At 39.1% G+C, this 25445-nt stretch overlaps 1 protein-coding gene across 1 annotated transcript in view; it reads right to left on the bottom strand.

Annotated features, from left to right (window-relative positions):
- PTTG1IP2 (PTTG1IP family member 2) overlaps window positions 1-17732 on the bottom strand; it is a 70173-nt gene extending 52441 nt beyond the window's left edge. Inside the window, exons 1-6 of the mRNA XM_060020569.1 lie at window positions 17585-17732; window positions 12434-12480; window positions 8424-8515; window positions 6893-6986; window positions 3287-3407; window positions 1478-1543 (exon numbers count right to left, since the gene is read on the bottom strand). Of these exons, the coding sequence (XP_059876552.1) occupies window positions 1530-1543; window positions 3287-3407; window positions 6893-6986; window positions 8424-8515; window positions 12434-12480; window positions 17585-17732 (516 nt within the window). The 3' untranslated portion in view covers window positions 1478-1529. The remainder of the gene's footprint in view (window positions 1-1477; window positions 1544-3286; window positions 3408-6892; window positions 6987-8423; window positions 8516-12433; window positions 12481-17584) is intronic.
- Window positions 17733-25445: the final 7713 nt, after the last annotated feature.

A 25445-nucleotide genomic window follows, 5' to 3' on the forward strand; every position in this document is an offset into this window, starting at 1 on the left:
GTGTGATGTGTGTGTCCTATTTTTAAAATATTTAATAAAAGATGTGTGTGTGTGGTATAGCTTAAGCTTTAGGAGCCCTCATTTGCCCTAGGCCTTTTAAGGTTCTGGGAATATGTGTTATCAGAGTCAAACATTTTTGTAAAATTAACAAAAAGAAGATTTAAAAACAATTTTTACGAGGGTCTCAAAATTTCATAAGCTTCAGGTCCCACAACACATAAATCAACTCCTGACAATTTTATTAGTTTGAACTGTATGAAATTGTATGTCACAAATGGACAAATCTAGAAATTCATCTCATTCAACTAATACACATAATTTTGGTGACTCATAAGGGGAAAAAATCTCTAATAACAGAATTACCAGGTCAAAGAGTACCCAAAAAATGTTTTAATAGACACTGTCAGATTGCCTTTTTAAAAGTTTGTATAGATACCCAATCCCTCCAACTGCAAATAAATGCACACATTTCCCTCACAACAGTGGGTGTTAACCAGCGTGACTACATGTTCTCATTTGCGCAAACTCCTGGTTTATAACTTTTCTCCCAGAATAATTATTAATAGTACCCCCTTTTACTCTCAAAATGGTCCCAGTTTGGATGACAGATGGTCATCCTAGCGTCACTGATCTTTTAAACTCTAATTTCTCTCCTGGAGATCATTCTGGCCTCTAGGGGCCTGCAGGCTTCTGGGAGTTACCTGCATTCTCCTTCCTCTCGTTTCTTATTCACCTGCACTGACAACTTCAGGAGCCATACAATTATGGAGCATGCCTCTAGCTAGGGTCTTCCTTTCTGTGTAGGTGGATGTAGGAAGTGGCAATAAAAGTATGTCTGTGTGTTTACCCTGTTGAAAATCAAGCACCTGTGCGTACACACAGTATTCATATACACACGCGTGCACACATATACAAAGCCAAATTAGTCATTGTTTTCATACAAGTGACAGTCTCCAGCTGTTCACCGTCAAACATGCCAGAGATACGGGCAAGAGGGTCCTAGCATTGGAGGAGGGGTTGGGCAGGTAACCTTCATATGCCTTCAAGGGCTGAGATTCTGTACTCCAGCAGTAACGATTAACATTTATTAAGAACTTACTGTCAGGGAAATTCTAAAAATTTTGCCCATAAAATCTCATTTTGTCCCTCAGAGCTACCCACTGATTTATTCACTATTACTGGAGAATATTAACAAATGAGTAAACTAAGACACAGACAGGTTAAGTTAGTTGTCCAATGTGACATACTTAGTAAATGAAGCCCAGATTTCAACTAAGGCAGCCCGACTGAGGAGCTGTTACAGCTCCATTTTCTGCTGCCTTCTATTACATGTGTCAGGCATTGAATATCAGTTTACATTTTACAGATTTATTTCCACTTCCTTTCTTAATGATTCTGATTACATTTCTGAAAAGTTACATAATAGGAGGGAGGGAAGTCATGCAGAAAATTCATGCAATATAATTTGAAAGCTTACCATTGAAGAAACTTCCTTCTTCTCTCTCTGGATGATCTAGCTTTTCAGTTATCTATTCATTATATACTATGAGAAGAGAGAATCAATTTACCTTTTCAAAGTCTTTCTAAGAAAAGTCAGTGATGACTTACCTAATTTTTAAAAAGTGCTTAACATAAAATATCTAGAAATAATCATATGATTTCTATTCTGATACTGCAATATTACTGCTATTTTAATATTTAGGGCTCAAATGACTTAAGGTATTATCAACTTGGGTATGAGTTTAACAAAGAGGAAAAGGGCAAATATTTGGTGGTGACCACAAGACTAGCTGTCTCTGCTGACAGAAAACCTGTGGATGCTCAATGATTCCCTAATCCCTTCAAATCATCTTCTGAATTCATTTTCTAGAGGAGTTTGGACCAAGGACCAAGAGGGGCGATATTACTATCACTCCAGGAAAATAACTCTGGGTGAGAGGCATCGTGGTCAAATGTGCATAGTGTATGACGTTTTTCAGGTTCCATATTTTCTTCTTCCACAAGTCAGAAGTCTGTTTATACTGTGTCTCGAATAAACACTCCTAAGACTACCACATGCAGTTAGGGTATCAGTAACCTCCCAATTTGTAAGTCTAAAGGACACTCATACATTCAGACCCTCCTTTCCTGATCTCTATGACACCACACTTCCACTTTCCATCTTCTTCTCAATGCCTTTTGAAGAATCTTGTTTCCTTTATTCAACCTTTTAATATAGGCTATCCCTTGGGCTTGAGATTTTTCTCCTGGGTGGAAAATAATCCTGCTTTCTGAATTTGATCACATTTTATTCCCTACAATGAATCTAGTGTAACTAACTGCTCTCAATCTGTGAATAGATAACGGTTTCTATCTGAAATGAATAAATATCCAACCCTGTGCTCTCTTCAAAGCACTTCTCCTGGTTCACTTTGCTGTGGAATTGAACATGGAGGGAGACAAGTTGAAATGCCGCATCGTCCTCTGCAGCCCTCTGGTGTGATTTCAATCCTAGGAAGCAGCAATCACCCTGTACTTCAGCTCCTCTCCTCAAATAGCTTTTTGAAACAGTTCGTGATCCTGTTACCATCAAAACAATTTCTACGTAACAAGATCTAGAAGTTAGCAATGGAGTATGTACATGCTTGACAGTTCATCCTTGCCCCTACAAGGTTTACCCTGCTTCTCATTCAGATTTAGTATCATGTCCCAGAGGCCCAGAGCAGCACAATAATATGGATGTCCCCTGATGTTATTTTTAATGGAAATTATAAAGGACCTTGCAGTACCCTTTCATCAGTCAATACTTTATGGTTCAATTACCCAGGTGAACAAGGGGGCTATGGTTCTGACTTCAGTTGGGTTCCCAGGATCTAGGCCTGGGCAGAGGAGTGTGAGGACCTGCCCAGAGCTGTGCATGTTGAGCTGAAGGGAGCTAAGATCTGAGTTCTGGGTAAGCAGGAGCCTTGTAAGTACGGGAAGGTTTAAAGAATCAAGCTGAAAAGAGTGGAGATAGGGTCAGTCAACTAGGTAGGATGAACTGATTTGGGAAAAGTCTTCAAGGATTCCTTAAAGCAAACTGAAACTTTTGTTGAGTTGCTTTTGTGGAGTGGGAGTTGGGGTAACTGGGAAAGGTATTAATATCCAATTTAGGTTGGAAATTTTAAACTCTTCTCTATCAATATTATGGTTTTTACCCATCCTACACTAGCTATTGAGGTTATAAGAATGTGTTTTAGAAATGAGAACAGTGTTTCCTACTCATACTTTAATTTTGATGCCTGGGATAAGTAAGAGGAAGACTTACAGGTGTGAGTTACTGAAAGAGTCTGGGGCACCTCATCAAACAAATTATAATACTTGCCAGGAGCAGTCCCACGAGGAATGTAAAACATGTGTGGTCTTCCAGCAATATAGACTTGAGTTCTGTTCAAAAGGATGGTAAACTTAGAGTTAGTGAGGCTTATTTTCAGAATAAAGTTATAATTGGAATTATCTTATTAGATAGACTACATTTATGTAAACTTTTATTACCATTGCTTTATTACATTAAGTTCTCCTTTTATTTATCCACCAGGAGAATTAAAGTGTTTGATTAAGAATACAGTAATACAATTAAAATAAATGAAATATCATTTGAAATATCAGTAAGTTAGCAATAGAATTAACAATTGCTTGTTTACTTCTCTGTGTCTTCTCTTAGTAGGATGTAAGCTCCACGAAAGCAAGGATTTATCTTTCTTGTTATAATTATGTCCCTAGTGACAACCACACTACTTAAGGCATAATAAATACTCAGTAAATATTTACTAAAATAGATGAGAGTCAAAGGAGGCAGTGAGTACACGAGCGGTTAAACATTTATGTTCTCTAACACTTGGAACTTTAAAAAGTGCTTTAACTTAAAATCATATCTGCTAAATAACAAGACTATTAGATCAGATGTAGTAATCAATCTTTTGATGCCCCATTAGTCATTCATTTTTTTTTAATGAAAGATGGATGTTTCTGGAACCCAAGCAGCATCTTTGGATTATGAAATACAAGAAGCCCTTAATAAGACAAATTCCTCTAACAGAATGCAGTGCTCATGGAATTAACAAGGTCTAGGAGATCTCTAGAAGAAATCAAAAAGGAAGAGATAGCAGATGAATAGCAGAGCTAAACCAGAACTGAGGGCAGTTGTTGGCCCATATTTGCAGAGATGCTTCAGAGTTTTCCTTCTAAACTGCAGAAACTTCAGTGATGGATATTTGCTCAGGCCCCTATTCTCTTCTGGGAATAATTAGCCACTTTACTGATAAGCACTATGCAAAAAAGTGATAACACTTATAAGAGACCAGGATCCTGGGGTGGGTTGGGGGGAAATATATATATATATATATATATATATATATATATATAAAGCAACATGTTTGTCACAGACTCTTGCCACATACGTAATGTACCCTTACTGGTTCTTCCTTCTGGGTATATTTTTTTTCTAAGATGCAAAGAATAAGGAATTATCTTCCATCTTACTCTTTCTTTCATCTTTATATGTTAATAAGAAAAGGATATAAGGTCTCATAGCCAGAAAAATACAAAGTCCTAGACAAAGAAGTGGTCTTAAGTAAGCAAACAGAACATTTGGCCAACACTTATCTTTTCATACAGGCACATTTTACTTACAGATGGGCCTATTAAAGTGCCTCTGCCTTATCTATGGATCTTTCTATCTTGTCTCTGGGTCCTTCTTGAAAAAGGTATACAATTTAAAGAAAGAAAATAATACTGTGTTGGCCTGAAGGAGAATGAAGAAAAACAAACTTCTCAACGTGTATGGACTATGAAAATATTTTCCATACCTCTGTGAACTCCTTTTGAAAAAGTTACTTGAGAATATACTCCAGCAAAAGGGAAAAAAAATGAATCCTAAAAAAAAGGAAGATACGGGATCCAAAAATTTCTTCTCAGTAGAGCAGTGAAAAGAAACTAATTTTTATAAATTATAACAGGAAGTCACAGGACTTTTAAAAGAATATCTATAAGAAGACAATGAATATATTTTACCAAATACTAGATGAGTAATCACAGTGATAGGAATAAAGTGTCCTGTGTCCTTCTTGACAAGAAATAATGGGGCTTCCCTGGTGGTGCAGTGGTTGAGAGTCCGCCTGCCGATGCAGGGGACACGGGCTCGTGCCCTGGTCCGGGAAGAACCCACATGCCGCGGAGCGGCTGGGCCCGTGAGCCATGGCCGCTGAGCCTCCGCGTCTGGAGCCTGTGCTCCACAACAGGAGAGGCCAAAACAGTGAGAGGCCCGTGTACCGCAAAAAAAAAAAAAAAAAAAAAAAAAGAAATAATGAAGGTAACTAAAACTCTAGGAAATGCAAAAGCTGTATAGGAAAGTCACAATGTAAACATGAAACAAGCTGAAATGTATCATGACTTTGAGAAATGGAGAGTAAGGAAAGAGACTCTATTTGATCTTAACACTAGGTAATTCCCTTTCAAGCAATGCAGGTTAGTAACGTAGAATTACCTTTCCTATTTTCACTTCAGTTGTTTCCTAAACAATATTCACATAATCATAATATGTTTTATTATTTTACTAGTTTAAGGCATTTTAGATTCAAACTACAGAGTAAGCATTTCAAGATATAAATATAGTTACAGAACAGAATGTAAATATTATACACTTGACAATGTCAAATGAGTGCGAAAGCTTACAGAATTTAGGAGCTAGAGAGAGAAGAGGACAGGTAGAAGGAAACACAGGGTTCCAAATTTTCTTATCTTAAATAATGGGAGAAGTATTGATAGATAGAGAAACAGAGGGCTAAATGGATTACTCAAAGTCAAAAACATAACCAACAGAAGAAAGATTAGGCATCTTAAGAGCTAGTAATGAACAACAATAGTTACAATTCAAAAATAGCAAAATAGGGCTTCCCTGGTGGCGCAGTGGTTGAGAGTCCACCTGCATGGGTTCATGCCCCGGTCCAGGAAGATCCCACATGCCACGGAGTGGCTAGGCCTGTGAGCCATGGCCGCTGAGCCTGTGTGTCCGGAGCCTGTGCTCCGCAACGGGAAAGGCCACAACAGTGAGAGGCCTGCGTACCACAAAACAAAAAACAAAAAACAAAAAAAAACAAGCAAAATAATAATATCCCCTAACAGCAAAATAACAAAAAAATATGGATCGTACAAGACAAATTTTTCAGCTTTCATGATGGGGAGTTGATAGATAACATGTAAAGTTAAGAAATCATGAAAAGGAGATAAAACCATATTGTTCAAACACATGGAGGTAGCCAAAAAAAGAAATACAAATAGAATCATATTAAAGGGATTCTTTTTGGAGAGGAGGTGTCAGAGGTGGAGTGGGGAGTGGGAAAAACAAACTTTTTTTTTTAATAAGGTAAGGAGTTTACTTTTTAAATATTTATTTATTTTTGGCTGTGTCAGGTCTTAGTTGAGGCACGTGGGATATGCAGCACGCGGGATCTTTTGTTGCGGCATGCAGGCTTCTCTCTAGTTGTGGCACGCAGGCTCAGTAGTTGTGGCACGCGGGCTCTCTAGTTGTGGCACACGGGCTCCAGAGCACGCAGGCGCAGGTTCTCTAGTTGTGGCATGCAGGCTTAGTTGTCCCACGGCATGTGGGATCCTAGTTCCCCAACCAGGGATTGAACCCATGTCCCCTGCATTGGAAGGTGGATTCTTAACCACTGGACCACCAGGAAAGTCCTGGAATAACCTTTTTATTTTATAATATTCTGTACCTTTTGAAAATTTTTTCCTTATCATATGGATGCATATACTATTTTTATTACATAAAAAAGGTAAAACATTTACTGATTACTAGCTTAGCATTCTCTTCAATGATACTATCCTAAAGTGCATTCTTACTAAGGATAAAAGGAACATTCATCTGCAGGTAATATTGATAGATGAAGCATTGACAAATGAACACTATAATCAATACTGCAATGAGTAGAAGCATCAGGAATCCAAACATGTCAACCGAAATGTATGAAAAGAAAAGAAATATATTTTAAGCTAACAGAAGGTTAATAATTTCTCATAGTTTCATCGTTCCTAATATCATGCAGTCTGATTCTTAAATACAAATGCACTGGTCATTATTAAAAATGATACAGTAACATACATCATATGCTCCAATAAAACTACTCTTAATGCAATAATCACTAACATTTGAAAATAATCTGGGTTGCTAAAAAGAGGAAACATTTAATGTCCTTTATCTCCAGATAGGTAAACTATTAGGCCACAGGCTTATTTTTTCCTTTATTTTGTCTCTAGACTCATTCCAGGCAATATCTCAACAGAAAGAATAGATCTCTCAGGTTGCTGTTTCTATGAAGATAAAATAGTAGGTAGCAGGGGATGGTTTGTTGTTTGAGTTTCAGCAGTTCCTTATCAAAAAGGCAGCCAACGCTTGCTGGGAAAGCAGATTTCCAGCACACCTGTAAACTGTATCCCCTCTCAGTACTATTTAACTTATCAGCCTGGTGTACCTGTAAAATGAAACTAGCAGGGCGGAAGATGAAGTAGGAGACTAGGGTTCCCCATTCATACTAAATACATGAAGTGTCACTTGCTATATATAGGTTCTTTGCTACAACTATGATTTAAATTTACCTGATGGTTTCTGAAGAAAACATGGATTTGTGAGCAAAATTTATATTTTTTCACTTCAATTTTTTAAAAAAACCAAAAATACAACATTACAGATATAAAATTAAAGATTCTTTAATGATTGAGATGAGTTCAGTCCCAGGGAGTCATTGTTCTGAATGTCAGTTCTCAGTATTGAACACATTAGCTGAGGAAATATAAGTTATTAATAATGCTATTGGGCTCAATATGTCCTCAGGACTAGCTTACAAGAAACTCCTGGAGTTTCTAAAACAACTTAAGAACACAAACCTCCCTTTACTGGGTTATGGTTATTGTACATCAGAGTACTTTAGAGATGAAATTTAAAGTATTTAACAATTGGTATGGTAAGGCATCCACAAATCAGAATGAATGTTGACCTAGTTTGAACCAACACTGGCTGGAAACAATCAGTATCAGTCTGTATCAGAGGAAACACCAATGAACAGACTTGCTATATTTTAATAAAGCAAATATAATAATTTATAATTCTTCAATTGTAGCAAATCACTAGTTTGCAAATCAATTGTAAAAAGTACAGGGCTTCCCTGGTGGCGCAGTGGTTGAGAGTCTGCCTGCCGATGCAGGGGACATGGGTTTGTACCCCGGTCCGGGAAGATCCCACATGCTGCGGAGTGGCTAGGCCCGTGAGCCATGGCCGCTGAGCCTGCGCGTCCGGAGCCTGTGCTCCCCAACGGGAGAGGCCACAACAGTGAGAGGCCCGCATACCACAAAAAAAAAAAAAAAAAAGTACATAAAATTCAAATAAGGACAACTCACCGTGACAGTTCAACCAAAATATAGAACTGAAATGACACCCGAAATATGGAAAACAAATTTTTTTGCAAGCCCTTTCTTCACTGCACCAAAAACCCTGTATTTGGAAAGAAAAAAAATAAAAGCAGTGTCCAAGTATAATAACCACAATCCCAGTAAGTTTCTAGTACTAGTTCAATAAGTATTCAATATATAACAGCCATCATCATCATCATCATTATTTTATTATTATTATTTGTAGTTGATGCTGTTGGTGGTCTGCCGCTTTACCAGATCCACTTTACCAGGCCCATGCACACAAACCTAGCTGCAATGAGTGCTGACTGCCAACGGCTCAAGCTGCCCTTCTTCTTGCATTGTCCTTGTGGATAGGGACCATCTTGCCTGTGGTCAAGAATTGACCTCTGTCAGGAATTGACCAGTGTATGGGGTTCCAAACAATGGACATCCTTGCCTCAAGGCAGGCACAACTCTGCTATGTAACTTTTTGCCCCAGGGCTGCCCATGGTTCAGGCCAGTGTAGGCTTTGGCTGAGATCACATCTTTGCTTGGCTCTTGTCCCTTAGTTTCTCTGGGTCCCGTACTCCTTCATAGAATTTTGCTGAACAGCAGTCACTCAAGAAATCACATGTACCTGAATCACTTTCTCAGGCTCTGTAGTTAGAGAACTAAATTTAAGACATTATTTCACAAAGTAGTAATAATGACTTCAGAAGATAGGGTGTTTTTTGTTGTTGTTGTTTGTTTTTTCCCTCTCTCTTTCTAACACTCTTTCCCATTCCCCTTGTCTGCAGCATTCACACTTAGGCCTCTGGGGATTCCTCTTCTGTTACATGTGGGCCTGGTGGTGCTCTCAACCAGCCTTGCTTTACCCCCTTTCCCCTTTTTGCTCACTGGTGGCCAGATGATCATGTGGAAATAGGAATATTGAATTCTAAGTCTCTTGCTGAAGCAAGCAAAAGCAAGGTACAATGGTGGTAACCACCGTGGAAGATAAGACTAGAACCTGGAAGAGTAAAAAAAATGAGGACAGAGTGGTAAAAATGGCTGTCACTTACATAGGACCTACCACGTGACAGGCACCGTTCTGAGCCCTTTATATATATTAACTCATTTCATCTTCATGACAACCCTGTAAGCTAGGTACTGTTATATCCACTTTATAGAGGAGGATACTAAGGCACAGAGCAGTCAAATGACTCTCATAAGGTCACATACCTAGTAAATAGGGAAGCTTAGGTTCTAATGTAATCAATTTGGTTCTATGCTGGTAACCAATCCTATAAGACTGATCCCAGACCGCTCCCAATCACTTCTTGCTGTATATCCTGAGACCAGCAGGATACACATTCCATTGTAAAAAGTCACCCCTTAGACACTGCCTGAGAGCAAGAGATATATCACAGGCAAACTTTTGTTTCATGTTAACCAAGATCAGAGGTCAAATGAAGGCAAATTTAAGATTGAAGCCATTTTGGCTAAATGGATCCTGTCCTCTTAGACTATTGCTTAAAGACTGGAACTTCAAAGTCAAAGTCTACATTCAAGGATTACAGCCCAGAGACTTCAGGCCTTGGTTATTAGATCTCAGAGTTTTTAGGAATCAAGTTCATGCCATCTAGCAGGGTTTTAAGGGAGATGAAACGCCAGAAAAAACCTGAACCTGTCAGAGAAGAGTTTGTGGTCACTTAGTGCTAAGCTGATTCCCTGGCCGCGATAACCAGGTTCACAGCACATGAGCTCCTAAAGCAGTGCAGTCCCCAGAAGAGACATTCTTCCCTGTGCCTCTCTCTGATAGGAGCTCAGAGAACAACGGAAAAGGGAGCTCCTTCGCAGGTTAAGCCTGGGGCAGCCAGATTGGTGACCAATAACTCACTGCTTGGCCAGGGAAACTCAACAGAGCGTCTGCACACCACGTACATCTCTCTGACATTCCAAAGTTATAGCTGGGGGGCAATAACTGACAACGACTCTGGGTAAGTACAATTTTACTTGAGGGTTGGTTGCATTAATTAACAGGAGCATTTTTTTAAATGTAGGGATGGAGAAAATACTTCCTGAAAGCTCAAAGGGTGAAACACAGTAGCCTAAGGTAGTTTATTTTTTTACTCTCTGTCTGCCCAGATTGTGTCACCATCCTTCTTCCTATGGTAACCCACACCCTCTTACCTTTTCGGATCTCTTCCCCACCTTTATGTGGGTCTGCAGCTATCAGTCAGCTATGCTCCACCACTTTCCTCCTCCTGGAATCACCTGACCCAGGCAATGGCACTCAGAGTAGCCCATCCCTCTGGCTCAGTAACTAGTGCGGGACTGGACATAAGACCCAAATAGGGTCAATCAGAATCCTCTGTGGAATTGTATACAGGCATTGGGAGAGGTCTGCTGGGAGCCTGCCTCTTCCCCAGCTATATGGAAAATGTTCATTTGCCATAGAAGAAAATGAGGTCAATACCCAGAGTGAGGCAGAGCTGGGAGATGAAAAGAGAGAGAGGAAATGGGAATAACATCCTTTAAGACTCAGCTGTGCATGATGTCAAGGCCACACTGGACTTACCAGTTTTGTGAGTTAATAAATTCTCTTTTTTAATAAAGTAGTTTGAGTTGGGTGTCTGTCAGTTACCTCAAAAAAATTTGACCAATTCCTTTTATTTTTTTTAAGATTATTTTTTTATGTGGACCATTTTTAAAGTCCTTTGAATTTGAAGAATTTGTTACAGTATTGCTTCTGTTTTATGTTTTTTTTTGCCTGGAGGCATGTGGGATCTTAGCTCCCCATCCAATGATCGAACCTGCACCCCCTGCACTTGAAGGTGAAGTCTTAACCACTGGACCGCCAAGAAAGTCCCTGACTAATTCCTTAATTAAGACTAAAAAGTCTTCAAAGAGAAGAACTTCAAATTAACCAGAGGAACAGTAGAATATATTCAACATCTCTAAATTAGTAATGCGTAATTTAAGACAAATTACATGAATTTTTTTCTTGTAGCTAAGGAAGATGACCCATATAAATACAAAGCCATGCTAACCTCAGACCCTTAAGAGAGTGAGAAGTGAGAAGTCAGCTAACAGACTTTAGAATGATGGTTAATATCATTAAAATGAAAAAATGCACAAGAGGGGAAGGTACATAGTAATGTTTAATGGTTTGTTAACATTGTATAAACTAAATGGTTTAATACTTATACTGGCCAAAAATATTAAATAAGTGTTATTGTGCAAAGAGGGATTTTAAAGTAGTGGACATAGAGAGGATAAAAAGAGCATTTACTAATTATGGGCAAATGCTAGATATAATGGAAGTTAGGTTACATTGATATATAAAGCATTGTTTTCTAGAGGTTGAAAATTTAACTGGCAGGTATAATATTTCCACTGTATAAAAAACAAATGTTTCTAAATGGAAGAATATTAGAATTTCAAAAGGAGTGGAACAGATCATAAATGTAATAGGAGTTCATAGCGAAAGTACTCACTTCTAGTTGATTGGTTAAGATTTCTTTCAGAGAATAGGAAGAATTTGTCTGAGCTTTGAAGAAAAGGTAAAATCTGTGCAGGAAGGAAGGGCTTTAGACACAGAAGCTATAGTAGAATAAAGAACAGGTTTCCACTGCGGCAGGAGTGAAATCCGTCGTCATGAAATTTTGTGGAATTATTTGGAAAGGTAAACTTTTCTCAGATTGTGATGGGTTTTGAACCAGACTAAAGAGTGTGTTTTTTCTTTTCTTTTTTTTAAATTGAAGTATAATTTTTTCAAACAAAAAATTGTTTTGTTTTTGAAGTACAATTTTCTAGAAGCAAGTACATGTTTGCACTAAACTTTTCCTTTGTTTATTTCTAGATTCTCAAGGAACGGTTTGAAATGCAGAAATACTTCTTAATAACCACTATTAGTCATTCCTACTATCAAAAAATTGTGTAAAACAAAGTTTGGCATATCTTTTAGACTACAACTGTAAACTGTGTGACTTTATAACGTTCCCAAGACAATTTCCTCACATAAAAGTTAACTTACTTTATTATTTTCTGTGCACAATTGACAATTTTTCCATACAGTACATGCTGCAAAAAAATTAAGTACAAAAATATAAATACAAAGCCTATTTATTGCTCAACTTTATATAAAATGCGTTTCATTAAGTCATTACTGTTTCATGGCAAATGTATCCATACCCTGAGCACTTTCCTTTATTATTTTCATATGTCTAGACACTTTCTCATTGATACCATTTCTCACTAATCCTAACTCCTTACTTTCTCTTGTTACTCAGAAAAATATGAAATAGCATCATCCAACTTGGATTAGCCAAGTAAGTTCTAAAAATTAACTTTCCTCTCCTAAACTAACTCCCTGGTCCCAACCAGGCATCTAAAGCTACGCACCTGAATCAAACTGGGCTAATCCCACACCACACTCATTGATCCAGGGAGAAGCAATCTGAGCAAGTCAGCCCAATCAGAATCCTCCTTCCACGATTTACAGATTGGAACTTGAAGGTTAGGGGTAGTGCGGAGCCTCTGTCTCCAACTTTTCAAAAATTTAAACAGGATTGTCTTTATGTAGTTATAAAAGTGACACATGTTCAATATAAGAAATAAGTATACATAAAAAAATAAAAATCAGCTGAAATTCCACCATCCAGAGAAACTCTGATGCTTCATCTTACTTTAAACAAATTATTTCCATGATCTAAACTTGGATTTTGCCATCATTCCAAATGACTGCAACCATGAAATCTTAAATACCAATATTCTAGTCTCTGACTAGAATCTTCTCTCCTTTCCTCTCTTGTTTGCCTTTTGACATGACTCAGACCTTCACTCTTCTTGACCTTTCCATTGTTTTCCAGATCTGTTTGCCCCTCATGGCCTCATTCCCTTCTCTTTAGCCTGAACTTCATGTCAGTGAATGACCCAATCTGGGTCCATCTCAGAGATTTAGACTGAGTATTTGTATAACTAACCAGCAATCTTTCTTATAGTCTTTCTTGCTATTACTGAAGAACCAATGAGGGACAGCTGACCTACATGACAATGTGCTACATGAAGCAATAGTTTCTTTTCTTCTTTTACTCTGTTCCTGAAGAAAGAGGTACTAGCTATTTCCACAGCATTCTCAGGACCAGATTCTTCCTATACTCTCTTAAAGACCCAATTTTTTTGTGTATTTTTCTCTCCAGTCACTTCCTTCCTCTTGATTACATTTTCATAATTTCTGCAGCATCATTCTCTCCTAGTCCTCTTGGAACACCTCTGGCCATTCCTTTTTGAGTTTCCTGACTGGTTCCATTCCCTCTATCAATGTCTAAAATGTTGTTATTACATAAAATTCCATCCTTGTTCCTCTTCTCTTCTTCCATGAGGGATCACAATTTCAAATACCTAGAGATGCCAGGCGTCAATGTATATTATACCAGATATCAAAACAAAAACTTTCTTTTTGATTGGCAGTGCAAAGAATTAATTAATAATTTTAAAAAATAGAACAACTGAATCAGACAAGCTGATTCTAAAGTTTATCTGGAATTAAAATTTTTTGATGAACAGCTAAGAGAAAAATTTGGGGGGAAGATAACAAGATTTCATATATTACTATTCTCTATATTACATCCTTACATTTACTCTGTTGATTTCTGATATAGGCATGTAAAATGAGTCCATATGGCTTTTAATTTGTTAAATGTTCTTTTTATTTCTATCACCTTTGACTGCATCTATTTCAAAACTATGTTGTTAGGTGAACAAAGTTTCATAATATGTCATCTTCATGTATTGTGCTGTACATCAGTACGGAATATCGCTTAGTCGTCTACTTAAAGATTTTTTTTTAAATTCGATGTTATCTAACATTAATATTGCTACACTTGCTTTATTTTTCATTAGCATTTGCAAGGTATATATTATTCCATCAATTTATTCTTTGTTGCTTTATTTCCTCTAGTCACACCCTGAAGTCACACCTGTTTCTGTTTCTATATGAGCGGTTCCTTAAAAATTTTTGAGAGATATATTTTATCTTCTTCTTTCTATCATTGCTTAATCAGGATCTACATTCTCTACCTATATAAGGATCCTAATATGCTTTAACTTTCTTCCTTTCCCTTCCCACACCATTCCCCAGGTAGGAATCATCTGGAATTTTAATTATTATTAAGTCCTTATCAATTATTATTAGACTGGTAATGTATTTAAATTGCTATTGACTTGTAATCAATCACTTATAAACGTTTTACTGGTTTCTTTGCTTACTTATCTTTCTTGAATCCCACATTTCCCCTTAGTTTATATTCGTTTGCTGAATAATATCCATGAGTACACCTTTCTCAGAAAGGGTCTGTGAGTGACAGAAATCACTCTGATTATATATAACATAGGGAATTTAGTACTGGGAATCAGGTATGCAGGTGATAGAAGAGACTGAGAAATCTACCAGGGGAAAGACAATGTAGCCCCACCTCCCCCCAGATATCAGCACACGCTAGGCTAGAGGGCAGAGGAAGGAGGCAGCTACCAGAGTCCAATACAATAAGTATATGTAGAGTCTGCATGACAAATATTCTTGGTGTGTTCACCGTTACAGAAATAAACAAATGGGTACTACAGAAATAAAGAGAAAACCTGGAAGCCTTGCCTCATGTTCAAATTACTTAGCCTTCATTTCCTTGGAGAAATCTGCCTTTTCATCTCATTCTGATATCTTGACTTTGACATATGTTTCACGGAATCTATTTCTCATTTGGTGGTTCTCTAGCTCAGCACTTGTGGGGAAATTTTCATCTGTTCCTTGAGTTCTGTTTTCTTCTAGGACAGATTAGCTGTTTTTCTGCATGGGAGTATATATATACTCAATTATTTATTCTGTTAGCTATGCAGTATTTGCATAGGTTCTATATTGTCTATTTTCATCTTACTAATGATGAGATAGTTCTGTTCAGACCTTCTATTTGTGTTGACACAGTAGAAGTGACATTCTGACCACCTTACCACTGTCCTTGAAATTTTTTTTCTGACAAACTACAGTTTTACTGTATTTTATGCTCTATTCACTTGGTTGTTCTCAGTATTTGACAAAGGGAGAGAACTCAGGTGAGTCTGTGCCAGACTTTGTTAGAATATCTGGGCTCTACACTCTCTTCTGAGGTTTTATCATTTTCCACTGCCAAGGTTCACTCTAGCTAATTGGAGATATATCCCATTTCCATACAGGGAATATTTCTGGATTGTAGATCTGTCCCTAAATCCAGTTTGTAGCCCAGGAACTTGTGTTTCCATCAGAGTCAGATCCACTGTTCAGTTTCTCTGTTTTTCTTATTTCTCCTCCGAAACCATTTCTCTGTAGATCTTCAGAACAGGTGAAGAACAGGACACCCACTCAATTTGCATCTCTCTAGATCTGGGAGTACTAATGAAAATTCTTGGAATTTAGTGACAGTCATTTCTAAGGGTTGATGGTGGCATTTGGAGTGTTACCATGCTGTGCTATTCTATTTTGATCTAGAATCTTCTATTTCTTTCCTAGCTTGCCACTTGCTTTTTAGGCCATACCCCTTTGTTTTCTGGTTGCTCCCAGTAAGAGAATTTCTCTACATTTTAGTATTTTTTAATGCATTCATTAGGTATTGGAAAAGAAGATTCTTAACCCAAAGTTCCAAGAGCAAACTACAACTTCTTGGGATATTGCTTACTAAGCTCTCAAATATAAATAAAACATCAGGGTTAAAAGCCTGGGGAATCAAAGCAACCCGCTTAGTAGGGGATCTCACTTGATGTGGGATCATTAACAAAGTCCTATGGGTTGCCTGTGGGAAAGGTCTATCACTCAGACCACCAGCAGGGATGTAGGTGGAGATCTCAGTGAAAGGTTAGAATCCCTTTCGCAGTTTTGGAAGTGAAAGAATCGTAATGTCTAAGAAACCATATCCTTATAAAATAAGAAGGTTGAGTGCAAGTTCAAAGGGGAAATTACCCCAGGCTAGGAAGCAAACACTCAGGGGAGGCCCAGGACAGGCTGACCAAGCTTTCCCTCCCAAAGGGAAGCTGTTTCCTCAGAAACACTGACTGGGTTCTTCAGCCCTAGAACTAAGCTAGCTAGAAGACCAGACTATGTTATCCATGATTCTTGATTTATTTTTGTTTACTCCCTTTTTGTTCTTCCTCAACATTTTAACAAGGTTTTTTGAAAAATTCTAGTATGACTCCAATTTGTTAGGGAACAAAGGGAGGGATTTGTTTCTATGTTTAGCCTGTTTTTAGGCACTTTTCCTGGGAAGAACATGGCAAGGGATGGTATGAGAACGTTGTTCCTCTTGAAGTATGTATGGGAATGACTGAGAGGTTAAATGAGAGAAAAATGTATGGGAAAGATAAAACCAAAGGAAACAAGCCAGATCTTTTGATTCAGCCTCTCCTTATCCTCCACCCTCTCAAAGGAGAGTCTCATTTCAGTGCAAAGCTAAGAGCTTTGGGTTTGGATTTAGGAAGGAAGACACTCACAGATACTATCTTTTTGACTCTGAAAACCAGAACGCGGTAATTATTCTGTCTTAGAGTCTTCATAAAAATGGCAGTCTTGGCTTTACAGGGCATTTTCCAAGTAGTTCAAATCCTGTCCTTATTCTATCTATACAATTCCAGTTTAGGATACCAAAGACATTATCTCCAGGTTCATGAATTTAACTCAGTACAACTTTTAATGTTTCAGAATTTCTTCAGTTGGGGAGGGGAACAAAAGAAAGTCCCCAAACCAAGTAATTATTTCTTAAGATAAGACCCAAATTAAGTACTTTATTAACTAAAACCGTACAACACTCAGAAAGACTAGCTATGGCCATTGAGTGGGGTCTGATTAGAACAAAACCCAACACCTTATTCACAGCACAAAGCTTTGGGCTATAGGTCATGCAAAACGAAAGGGGTGGGGAACATGCTTTCCACATTTAAAACTGTTTTAATCCACTTTTCACACTTCAGATAAAGCAAATGAATTTGAGTCCAATTTAATTGGATTTCACCAAAAACGTTAAGATCCTTTAAAAATGTCTTCCTGCCAACACCAAAAGGCAACTTTAGAGATGAAATCTCAGCCTGCCAGCGTGCCACAACCAGTAGGAAATACAACGGCGGCCGCACACCTGGGGCAGCAGCCTCTGGGCTCAGGATGGCTTACCGTCATCCATAGATTTTGGTCTGTGCTTGTTCTTGTGTCTGGAGACTTGGGAAAAACTATTCTCTGAGAAGCTGATAAACAGTTGGACGAGAAAGAGGGAGAAGAATACTGGCAGGAGGATTTGACTCCACAACTGCAGCCGGCACATGGCTCCTTGGCCCTGGGTTCCGCCGGTTGCCGGCCAGTGGGATTGCGGTGGGCACCAGGTACCGAGCTGGACCCGCGGACCCACTCATGGACTGTGACCTGTCCCAATCCCAGCCCCTTCTGAGGCAGCCCCTTCCGAGCCCTGGACCCCAGCATAATTCAAAGAATTTTAGTACCCCTCATGTTCCGGCCAGAATGCGAAATGTTTGTAATGCAACCCTGGTCCGCACTGGCCTCGGGCTCGCGAGGGCCCTGACCACCGCCTACAGTTTGTCCACTGGTCTGGATGGAGGTCTATTTCCCTCCAAAGCCCACAGTTTTTCCCTGCTTGGCCGTTGCTTTTGAAGAAGGCCTGGATTCTAATTTCCACCATTCAATAGCTGGAAAGCAGTAGCAGCTTTCTGGGCCGCTTTCCTCAGATGTAAGGGACCCTACCATCTACCACGCACCATGGGAGTTATTGTGCGATTGATAAGTGATGAGGTCCTGAAACTCACAACTCTCTCAATCCTTGATCTTGTCTTTGACTAGTATGTGGCCCTGTGGCATGCTCTAATGTAGTTTCCCAAAGTATGGTGTATTTTAAGTGGTACGCAGATGAGTATCTTTTATTTTCATAGTTATGAATTTAGTTTTAATGTGTATGGGGAAAAATATAACTAGTAGTTATAATGATATAATGGCAACAATATATGCTTTTCTTTTAAAGTAAATCTATGTAAAAATGTCAGGTTTCAGAAATATAAATAGTAGCATAATTTAAAGGGTAAGGCAAAATTGTGAAGGTGGTTCCAGAATGACTGAAATTTGAGCAACACTGCCTCATTGTGGAGGGGGTATGGTAGGGAGGAACAGGGCATAGAGGTTTGTCCTTGCCCGGGATCTATCTTGGTTTGTTTTTTAAGGCTGAATGATGGAGTTGTCCCACGGCACTCTTGACACATTGATCTAGACTGCACCCTGAGGACTATGGATCCAGTACTGACAATAAAGATGGTGAAGGGGAAGATGTACAGAGTCCCAGGCTGCCTTTTCCTTGCCTCTTTGTAATGCAGAGGATAGACAGAGCTATAATATGAAAAGTGCTCTTATAAACTGACAAAAGGACAAAAAGAAAAACAATGGTCATTTCAGAAGAAGAAACATGTTCCTGCTGATCCTTTTGGACACTGTATCAGACTGTCCCTGGAATCAAATTCTTCTATCATCTAAGTCAATAATTCCCCTTTTGCTTAAGCCAGTTTGAGTTACGTTTTCTGTCTCTTTGAGCATTCCTCAACAGCAACATATCAAGATTCCTCATAGGAGGACTTCCCTGGTGGTTAAGAATCTGCCTGCCAACGCAGGGGACACGGGTTTGAGCCCTGGTCCGGGAAGATCCCACATGCCACGGAGCAACTAAGCCCGTGTGCCACAACTACTGAGCCTGCGCTCTAGAGCCCACGAGCCACAACTACTGAAGCCCGCGCGCCACAACTACTGAAGCCTGCGCACCTAGAGCCCATGCTCCGCAACAAGAGAAGCCACCACAATGAGAAGCCCGTGCACCATAATGAAGAGTAGCCCCTGCTCGCTACAACCAGAGTAGAGCCTGCACACAGCAACATTTATTTAAAAAAAAAAAAAAAAAAGACCCCTCATAGGAAGGAAAAATGGTGATAACATATTTGTGATAATCGTTCTTAAGCGAAGTCCCTGTACTCCTTCCTGGTGCTGATGTAAATATCTGCAATGAGGAAAGGGAATATTTAAGTCTACAAATCCCGTGTATAAAGCTCAGTCTACCATAACAAAATACTAGACTGGTGGCCTAAACAACAGTTAATTTCTCACATTTCTGGAAGCTGGAAGTCCAAGCTCAAGGTGCCAGCAGGGTTTGTCTCTCCTGAGGCCCCTCTCCTTGGCTTGTACATGGCCACCTTCATACTGTGTCCTCATATGGCCTTTCCTCCCTGTGTGCACACACCTGGTGTCTATTCCTCTTCCCATAAGGACACCAGTCCTACTGGATTAGTGCCCCACCCTTACGACCTCATTTAACCTAACTTACCCCCTCAAAGGCCCTATCTCCAAATACAGTCACATTAGGATTAGGGCTTCAACATATGAATTCTGGGGGGCACATTCAGTCCCTAACAGTCAGGCATAGCACTTTTCCCTCATCACGAGATTCACTCTTTGTCCTTCAGAATTATTCCTGACAAAAAAATTCATTCCTTGTGCACATGCAAACTTTGTTGTTTTCTCTCTACTTTGCATTTTTTCCAAATCATCATCATTCTTGCCTTTATCAAAAGCAAATGTGTGCCTATTAAAATAGTTTTTTCAGTACTTTCACTGCTTTTGTGTTTATCGGGTAGAGAGTAAATGTTTGTAAAACATTTAAAAAATAGTAAAAAAAAAAAAAAAACAACTCTTAGGGTTTGGTAACTAATTTCAACATGTGTTGCTGGGGGATTCCCCACACAACAATGCTCTGGACGACTGCTGGGTGTCCCTCAATTCAACTAAATTCTGATGCTGTCTACCCAGACGTAGCATTAGATTCTACAGGGTAAGGGTTTAGTCCCACACGACTGCACCCCTACCCCTGACACACTTCAGACACCAGCTGAAAGTCCACATTATCACCTAAGTTACTGACCAACCCGCTATAAACTCGAGGTTCCGACAACCTTCTCCTCAGGTTCAATTAATTTGCTAGAGTGGCTCACAGAATGCAGAGGAACATTTTACTTTCAAAATCACCAGTTTATTTTAAAGGGACACAACTCAGGAGCAGCCAGATGGGAGAGATGCATAGGGCAAGGTATGGGGAAAGGGTGAGGAGCTTCCATGTGCTCTCCAGGAGTACCACTCTCCTTGCACTTCCTTGTGTTCACCAACTAGGAAGATCTTCAAACCTAGTCCTTTTCCATTTTTATGGAGGCTTCATTACATAGGTGTGCTTGATTCAATCACCGGCCACGGGCAACTGATTGAACCTCCAGCCTCTCTCTTCAGATGGGGCGGGGGGGGGGGGGGTGGGGGGGGGTGGGGGGGGTGGGGGGGGGTAGGGGTAAGGGATGACTGGCAATCAGCCCCCATCCTTCGATGGGGGCTCCAAAAGTCACCTCATCAACATAACAAAAGACACCTTTATCACTGTCCTCACTTAGGAAATTTCAAGGGATTGACTGAAGTACAGTTGATTTCCAATAGTATGTTAGTTTCAGGGATACAGCATAGTGAGTATTTTTATAGATTATACTCCATTAAAACTTGAGTATTTTTATAGATTATACTCCATTAAAACTTATCATGAAATAATGGCTGTAGGAAATTCCAAGGGTTTTAGGAGCTCTGTGCCAGAAATGGGATGAAGACCAAATATGTACTTCTTATTATAAATCACAGTATCACAAGAGCCAACAGACTCAAGAACAATGCACAGCCCTAAAGGACTGACATGACTGCTAATGCCATCTGTTGGTGGCAACAGAAATGACATGTTTATAGTCTGGATAATAGCTTTGCTCAGATCTATCAAAGTGTATACACTGAACATTTGAAGGTAAAGGAACGTCTATATTATCTTTCTTGACCTTCTGTATTTTGTTCTGTGTTAATCAAGGGCCCAGGAAGGCTAACTGAAGGGAATTCAATGAAGGAGTAACGAAAACAGATAAAGGATGGTGGAGCACACTGGGACATCAAAGGGAAGCTATTACCAGAGAGGCTGATATCCAGAGAGAACTGAAGAGAAGCTACCTGACAGGAGCTGTGGCCATAAGGTAGAGAAAATACAGTTTGGCTGAGTAGTGAGAATAAATACCCTGACCCCTCTTTTCTCCTACTAGCTAGGCTCCCAGAGTCAAAGAGGTAAAGAAACTAAGGTAATGCAAACTATAGAGGTCAGGGCAGGGCAGAGAAGGGTGGAGAATGGATTTGGAAGGTTGGCTGGTGAATAATCCACAGCTTTCCTTCACAAAATAAATAGCCCTCTCCTCTGATATACATTTATACACAAATATGTATTTGCATATAAAATCACCTCGTATTATGGATACTCATTTTATGTGTTTGGCTCCCTATACTAAACCAAGGTTGAATTCTTACGTGTCTCATTCATGGCGTTAAGTATTCCATTATAGAAGGAACTCATAAATAAATGAGTGAATACTTATTGTCTGTCCCCATGGCTTAAAATTTTGCTGGGGGAAAAAAGGGCAAACGTACCCTATTTTATGTTATGTCTTAATGCCCAGTGAATTCCATCTGGCTCCTAAGTATAATAAGGACATCAATAACACAAACAGGGGCTTCCCTGGTGGTGCAGTGGTTAAGAATCCGCCTGCCAATGCAGGGGACGTGGGTTCGAGCCCTGGTCCGGGAAGATCCCACATGCCGTGGAGCGACTAAGCCTGTGCACCACAACTACTGAGCCTGCGCTCTAGAGCCTGCAAGCCACAACTACTGAGCCTGTGTGCCACAACTACTGAAGCCCGTGTGCCTAGAGCCTGTGCTCCACAACAAGAGAAGCCATTGCAATAAGAAGCCCATGCACTGCAACGAAGAGTAGCCCCTGCTCGCCACAACTAAAGAAAGTCCGCATTCAGCAATGAAGACCCAATGCAGCCAAATATAAATACATAAATTTATTTTTTTTAATTTTATTTATTTTTTTATACAGCAGGTTCTTATTAGTCATCCATTTTATACACATCAGTGTATACATGTCAATCCCAATCTCCCAATTCATCCCACCACCATCCCCACCCCCCCGCAGCTTTCCCCCCTTGGTGTCCATACGTTTGTTCTCTACATCTGTGTCTCAATTTCTGCCCTGCAAACTGGTTCATCTGTACCATTTTTCTAGGTTCCACATATATGCGTTAATATACTATATCTGTTTTTCTCTTTCTGATTTACTTCACTCTGTATGACAGTCTGTAGATCCATCCACGTCTCAACAAATGACCCAATTTCATTCCTTTTTATAGCTGAGTAATATTCCATTGTATATATGTACTACAACTTCTTTTTTTTTTTTTTAAGTTAATAGAATTTATTAGCACCGTATTTTTTTTTTAACATCTTTATTGGAGTATAATTGCTTTACAATGGTATGTTAGTTTCAGCTTCACAACAAAATGAATCAGTTATATATATACATATGTTCCCATATCTCTTCCCGCTTGCGTCTCCCTCCCTCCCACCCTCCCTATCCCACCCCTCCAGGCGGTCACAAAGCACCGAGCTGATCTCCCTGTGCTATGCGGCTGCTTCCCACTAGCTATCTACCTTACGTTTGGTAGTGTATATATGTCCATGCCTCTTTATCGCTTTGTCACCGTTTACCCTTCCCCCTCCCCATAGCCTCAAGTCCATTCTCTAGTAAGTCTGTGTCTTTATTCCTGTTTCACCCCTAGGTTTTTCATGACATTTTTTTTTCTTAGATTCCATATATATGTGTTAGCATACGGTATTTGTCTCTCTCTTTCTGACTTACTTCACTCTGTATGACAGACTCTAGGTCTATCCACCTCATTACAAATAGCTCAATTTCGTCTCTTTTTATGGCTGAGTAATATTCCATTGTATATATGTACTACAACTTCTTTATCCATTCGTCTGTCGATGGGCATTTAGGTTGCTTCCATGACCTGGCTATTGTAAATAGTGCTGCAATGAACACTGGGGTGCATGTGTCTTTTTGAATTATGGTTTTCTCCGGGTATACGCCCAGTAGTGGGATTGCTGGATCATATGGTAATTCTATATGTAGCTTTTTAAGGAACCTCCATACTGTTCTCCACAGTGGCTGTATCAATTTACATTCCCACCAACAGTGCAAGAGGGTTCCCTTTTCTCCACACCCTCTCCAGCATTTGTTGCCTGTACATTTTCTGAGGATGCCCATTCTAACTGGTGTGAGGTGATACCTCATTGTAGTTTTGATTTGCATTTCTCTAATAATTAGTGATGTTGAGCAGCTTTTCATGTGCTTCTTGGCCATTTGTATGTCTTCTTTAGAGAGATGTCTATTTAGGTCTTCTGCCCATTTTTGGATTGGGTTGTTTGTTTCTTTAATATTGAGCTGCATGAGCTGTTTATATATTTTGGAGATTAATCCTTTGTCCATTTGCAAATATTTTCTCCCATTCTGAGGGTTGTCTTTTCAATGTGTTTATGGTTTCCTTTGTTGTGCAAAAGCTTTGAAGTTTCATTAGGTCCCATTTAAATTTATAAAAATTTGTAAATTTATAAATTTATTAAAAAAAAGGATCAGTCATGGCTATATACTAGGAATTAAAAAAAAAAAACACAAACAGGATAATTTTTCCTGACTGCTGGCTATAAGTGTACATGAGAAACAAATTCAAATAGCAGAATCTAAGAGATTTTCCACCAGAATTTAGCTTTTAAAAATTAAATTTGCAATATTTAAAAAAAAATAAGACCAGTTCACTTATCTTTGCTTTGCTTTTGGCTTTGGAAGTCCACACTTTTATTTTTTATTTGTTTAATTTAATTTTTTATTTTATATTGGAGTATAGTTGATTTACAATGCTGTGTTAGTTTCAGGTGTACAGCATAGTGATTCAGTTATACATATATCCAGTCTTTTTTCATATACTTTTCCCATATAGGTTATTAATGGAAGTGAATTGAGTTTATCTCCAATAGAAACACTGAAGTCAAAATTTATAGCATTTGAATGTTGTCTAACAGCTGAACTTTAATAACTAAACAGCCTGTTGAAGGCAAGCAGATGAAAAGTCCCCAGGATACTACAGATTAATTAGTGAGTACTGTCAAACCTGGTGTATGCCCCTTTCCCCCAAACACATAGAGAAATTATGTTTTGGTGATCAATGTTCTTTTGTTATTTTTATTTTTTATTTTATTTATTTATTTATTTTTACATCTTTTTTGGAGTATAATTGCTTTACTATGGTGTGTTAGTTTCTGCTCCATAACAAAGAGAATCAGCCATACATATACACATGTTCCCATATCTCTTCCCTCTTGCGTCTCCCTCCCTCCCACCCTCCCTATCCCACCCCTCCAGGCGGTCACAAAGCACCGAGCTGATCTCCCTGTGCTATGCGGCTGCTTCCCACTAGCTATCTACCTTACGTTTGGTAGTGTATATATGTCCATGCCTCTCTCTCGCTTTGTCACAGCTTACCCTTCCCCCTCCCCATATCCTCAAGTCCATTCTCTAGTAGGTCTGTGTCTTTATTCCTGTCTTAACCCTAGGTTCTTCATGACATTTTTTTTTCTTAAATTCCATATATATGTTAGCATAGGGTATTTGTCTTTCTCTTTAACGTCATATCGGACAACGTTTACAGCTCAGTGGTCCGCAGGTAAAATGGCCTGAACAAAAGAAGAATGGTGTTTTGGTGACCAATGTTCTTTTGTTCAGGCCATTTTACCTGCGGGCCACTGAGCTGTAAACGCTGTCCGATACGACGTTTAAGACAAACCCGCAACTGTACTCATCGCTTGCTGTCTAATTACTACAGTTGGCTTAATGACAGGGCTGCCATCAATATTTCAGTAGTATTGCAGTAATAGAGCAGATAGTTCTCCAAATGTCACATTCTTTTTTATGTGCTCAACCAGGGGAAAGAAAGCATGGTGGGGATTGATTTCTTGGTACTTTGTTGTTATAGAAAAAAGGAATGTTTATAATCTATTAGACATTTCTGAGGGCACGTATAAC

This window comes from Delphinus delphis, chromosome 9, assembly GCF_949987515.2.
Source record: "Delphinus delphis chromosome 9, mDelDel1.2, whole genome shotgun sequence".
Lineage (NCBI taxonomy): Eukaryota > Metazoa > Chordata > Mammalia > Artiodactyla > Delphinidae > Delphinus > Delphinus delphis.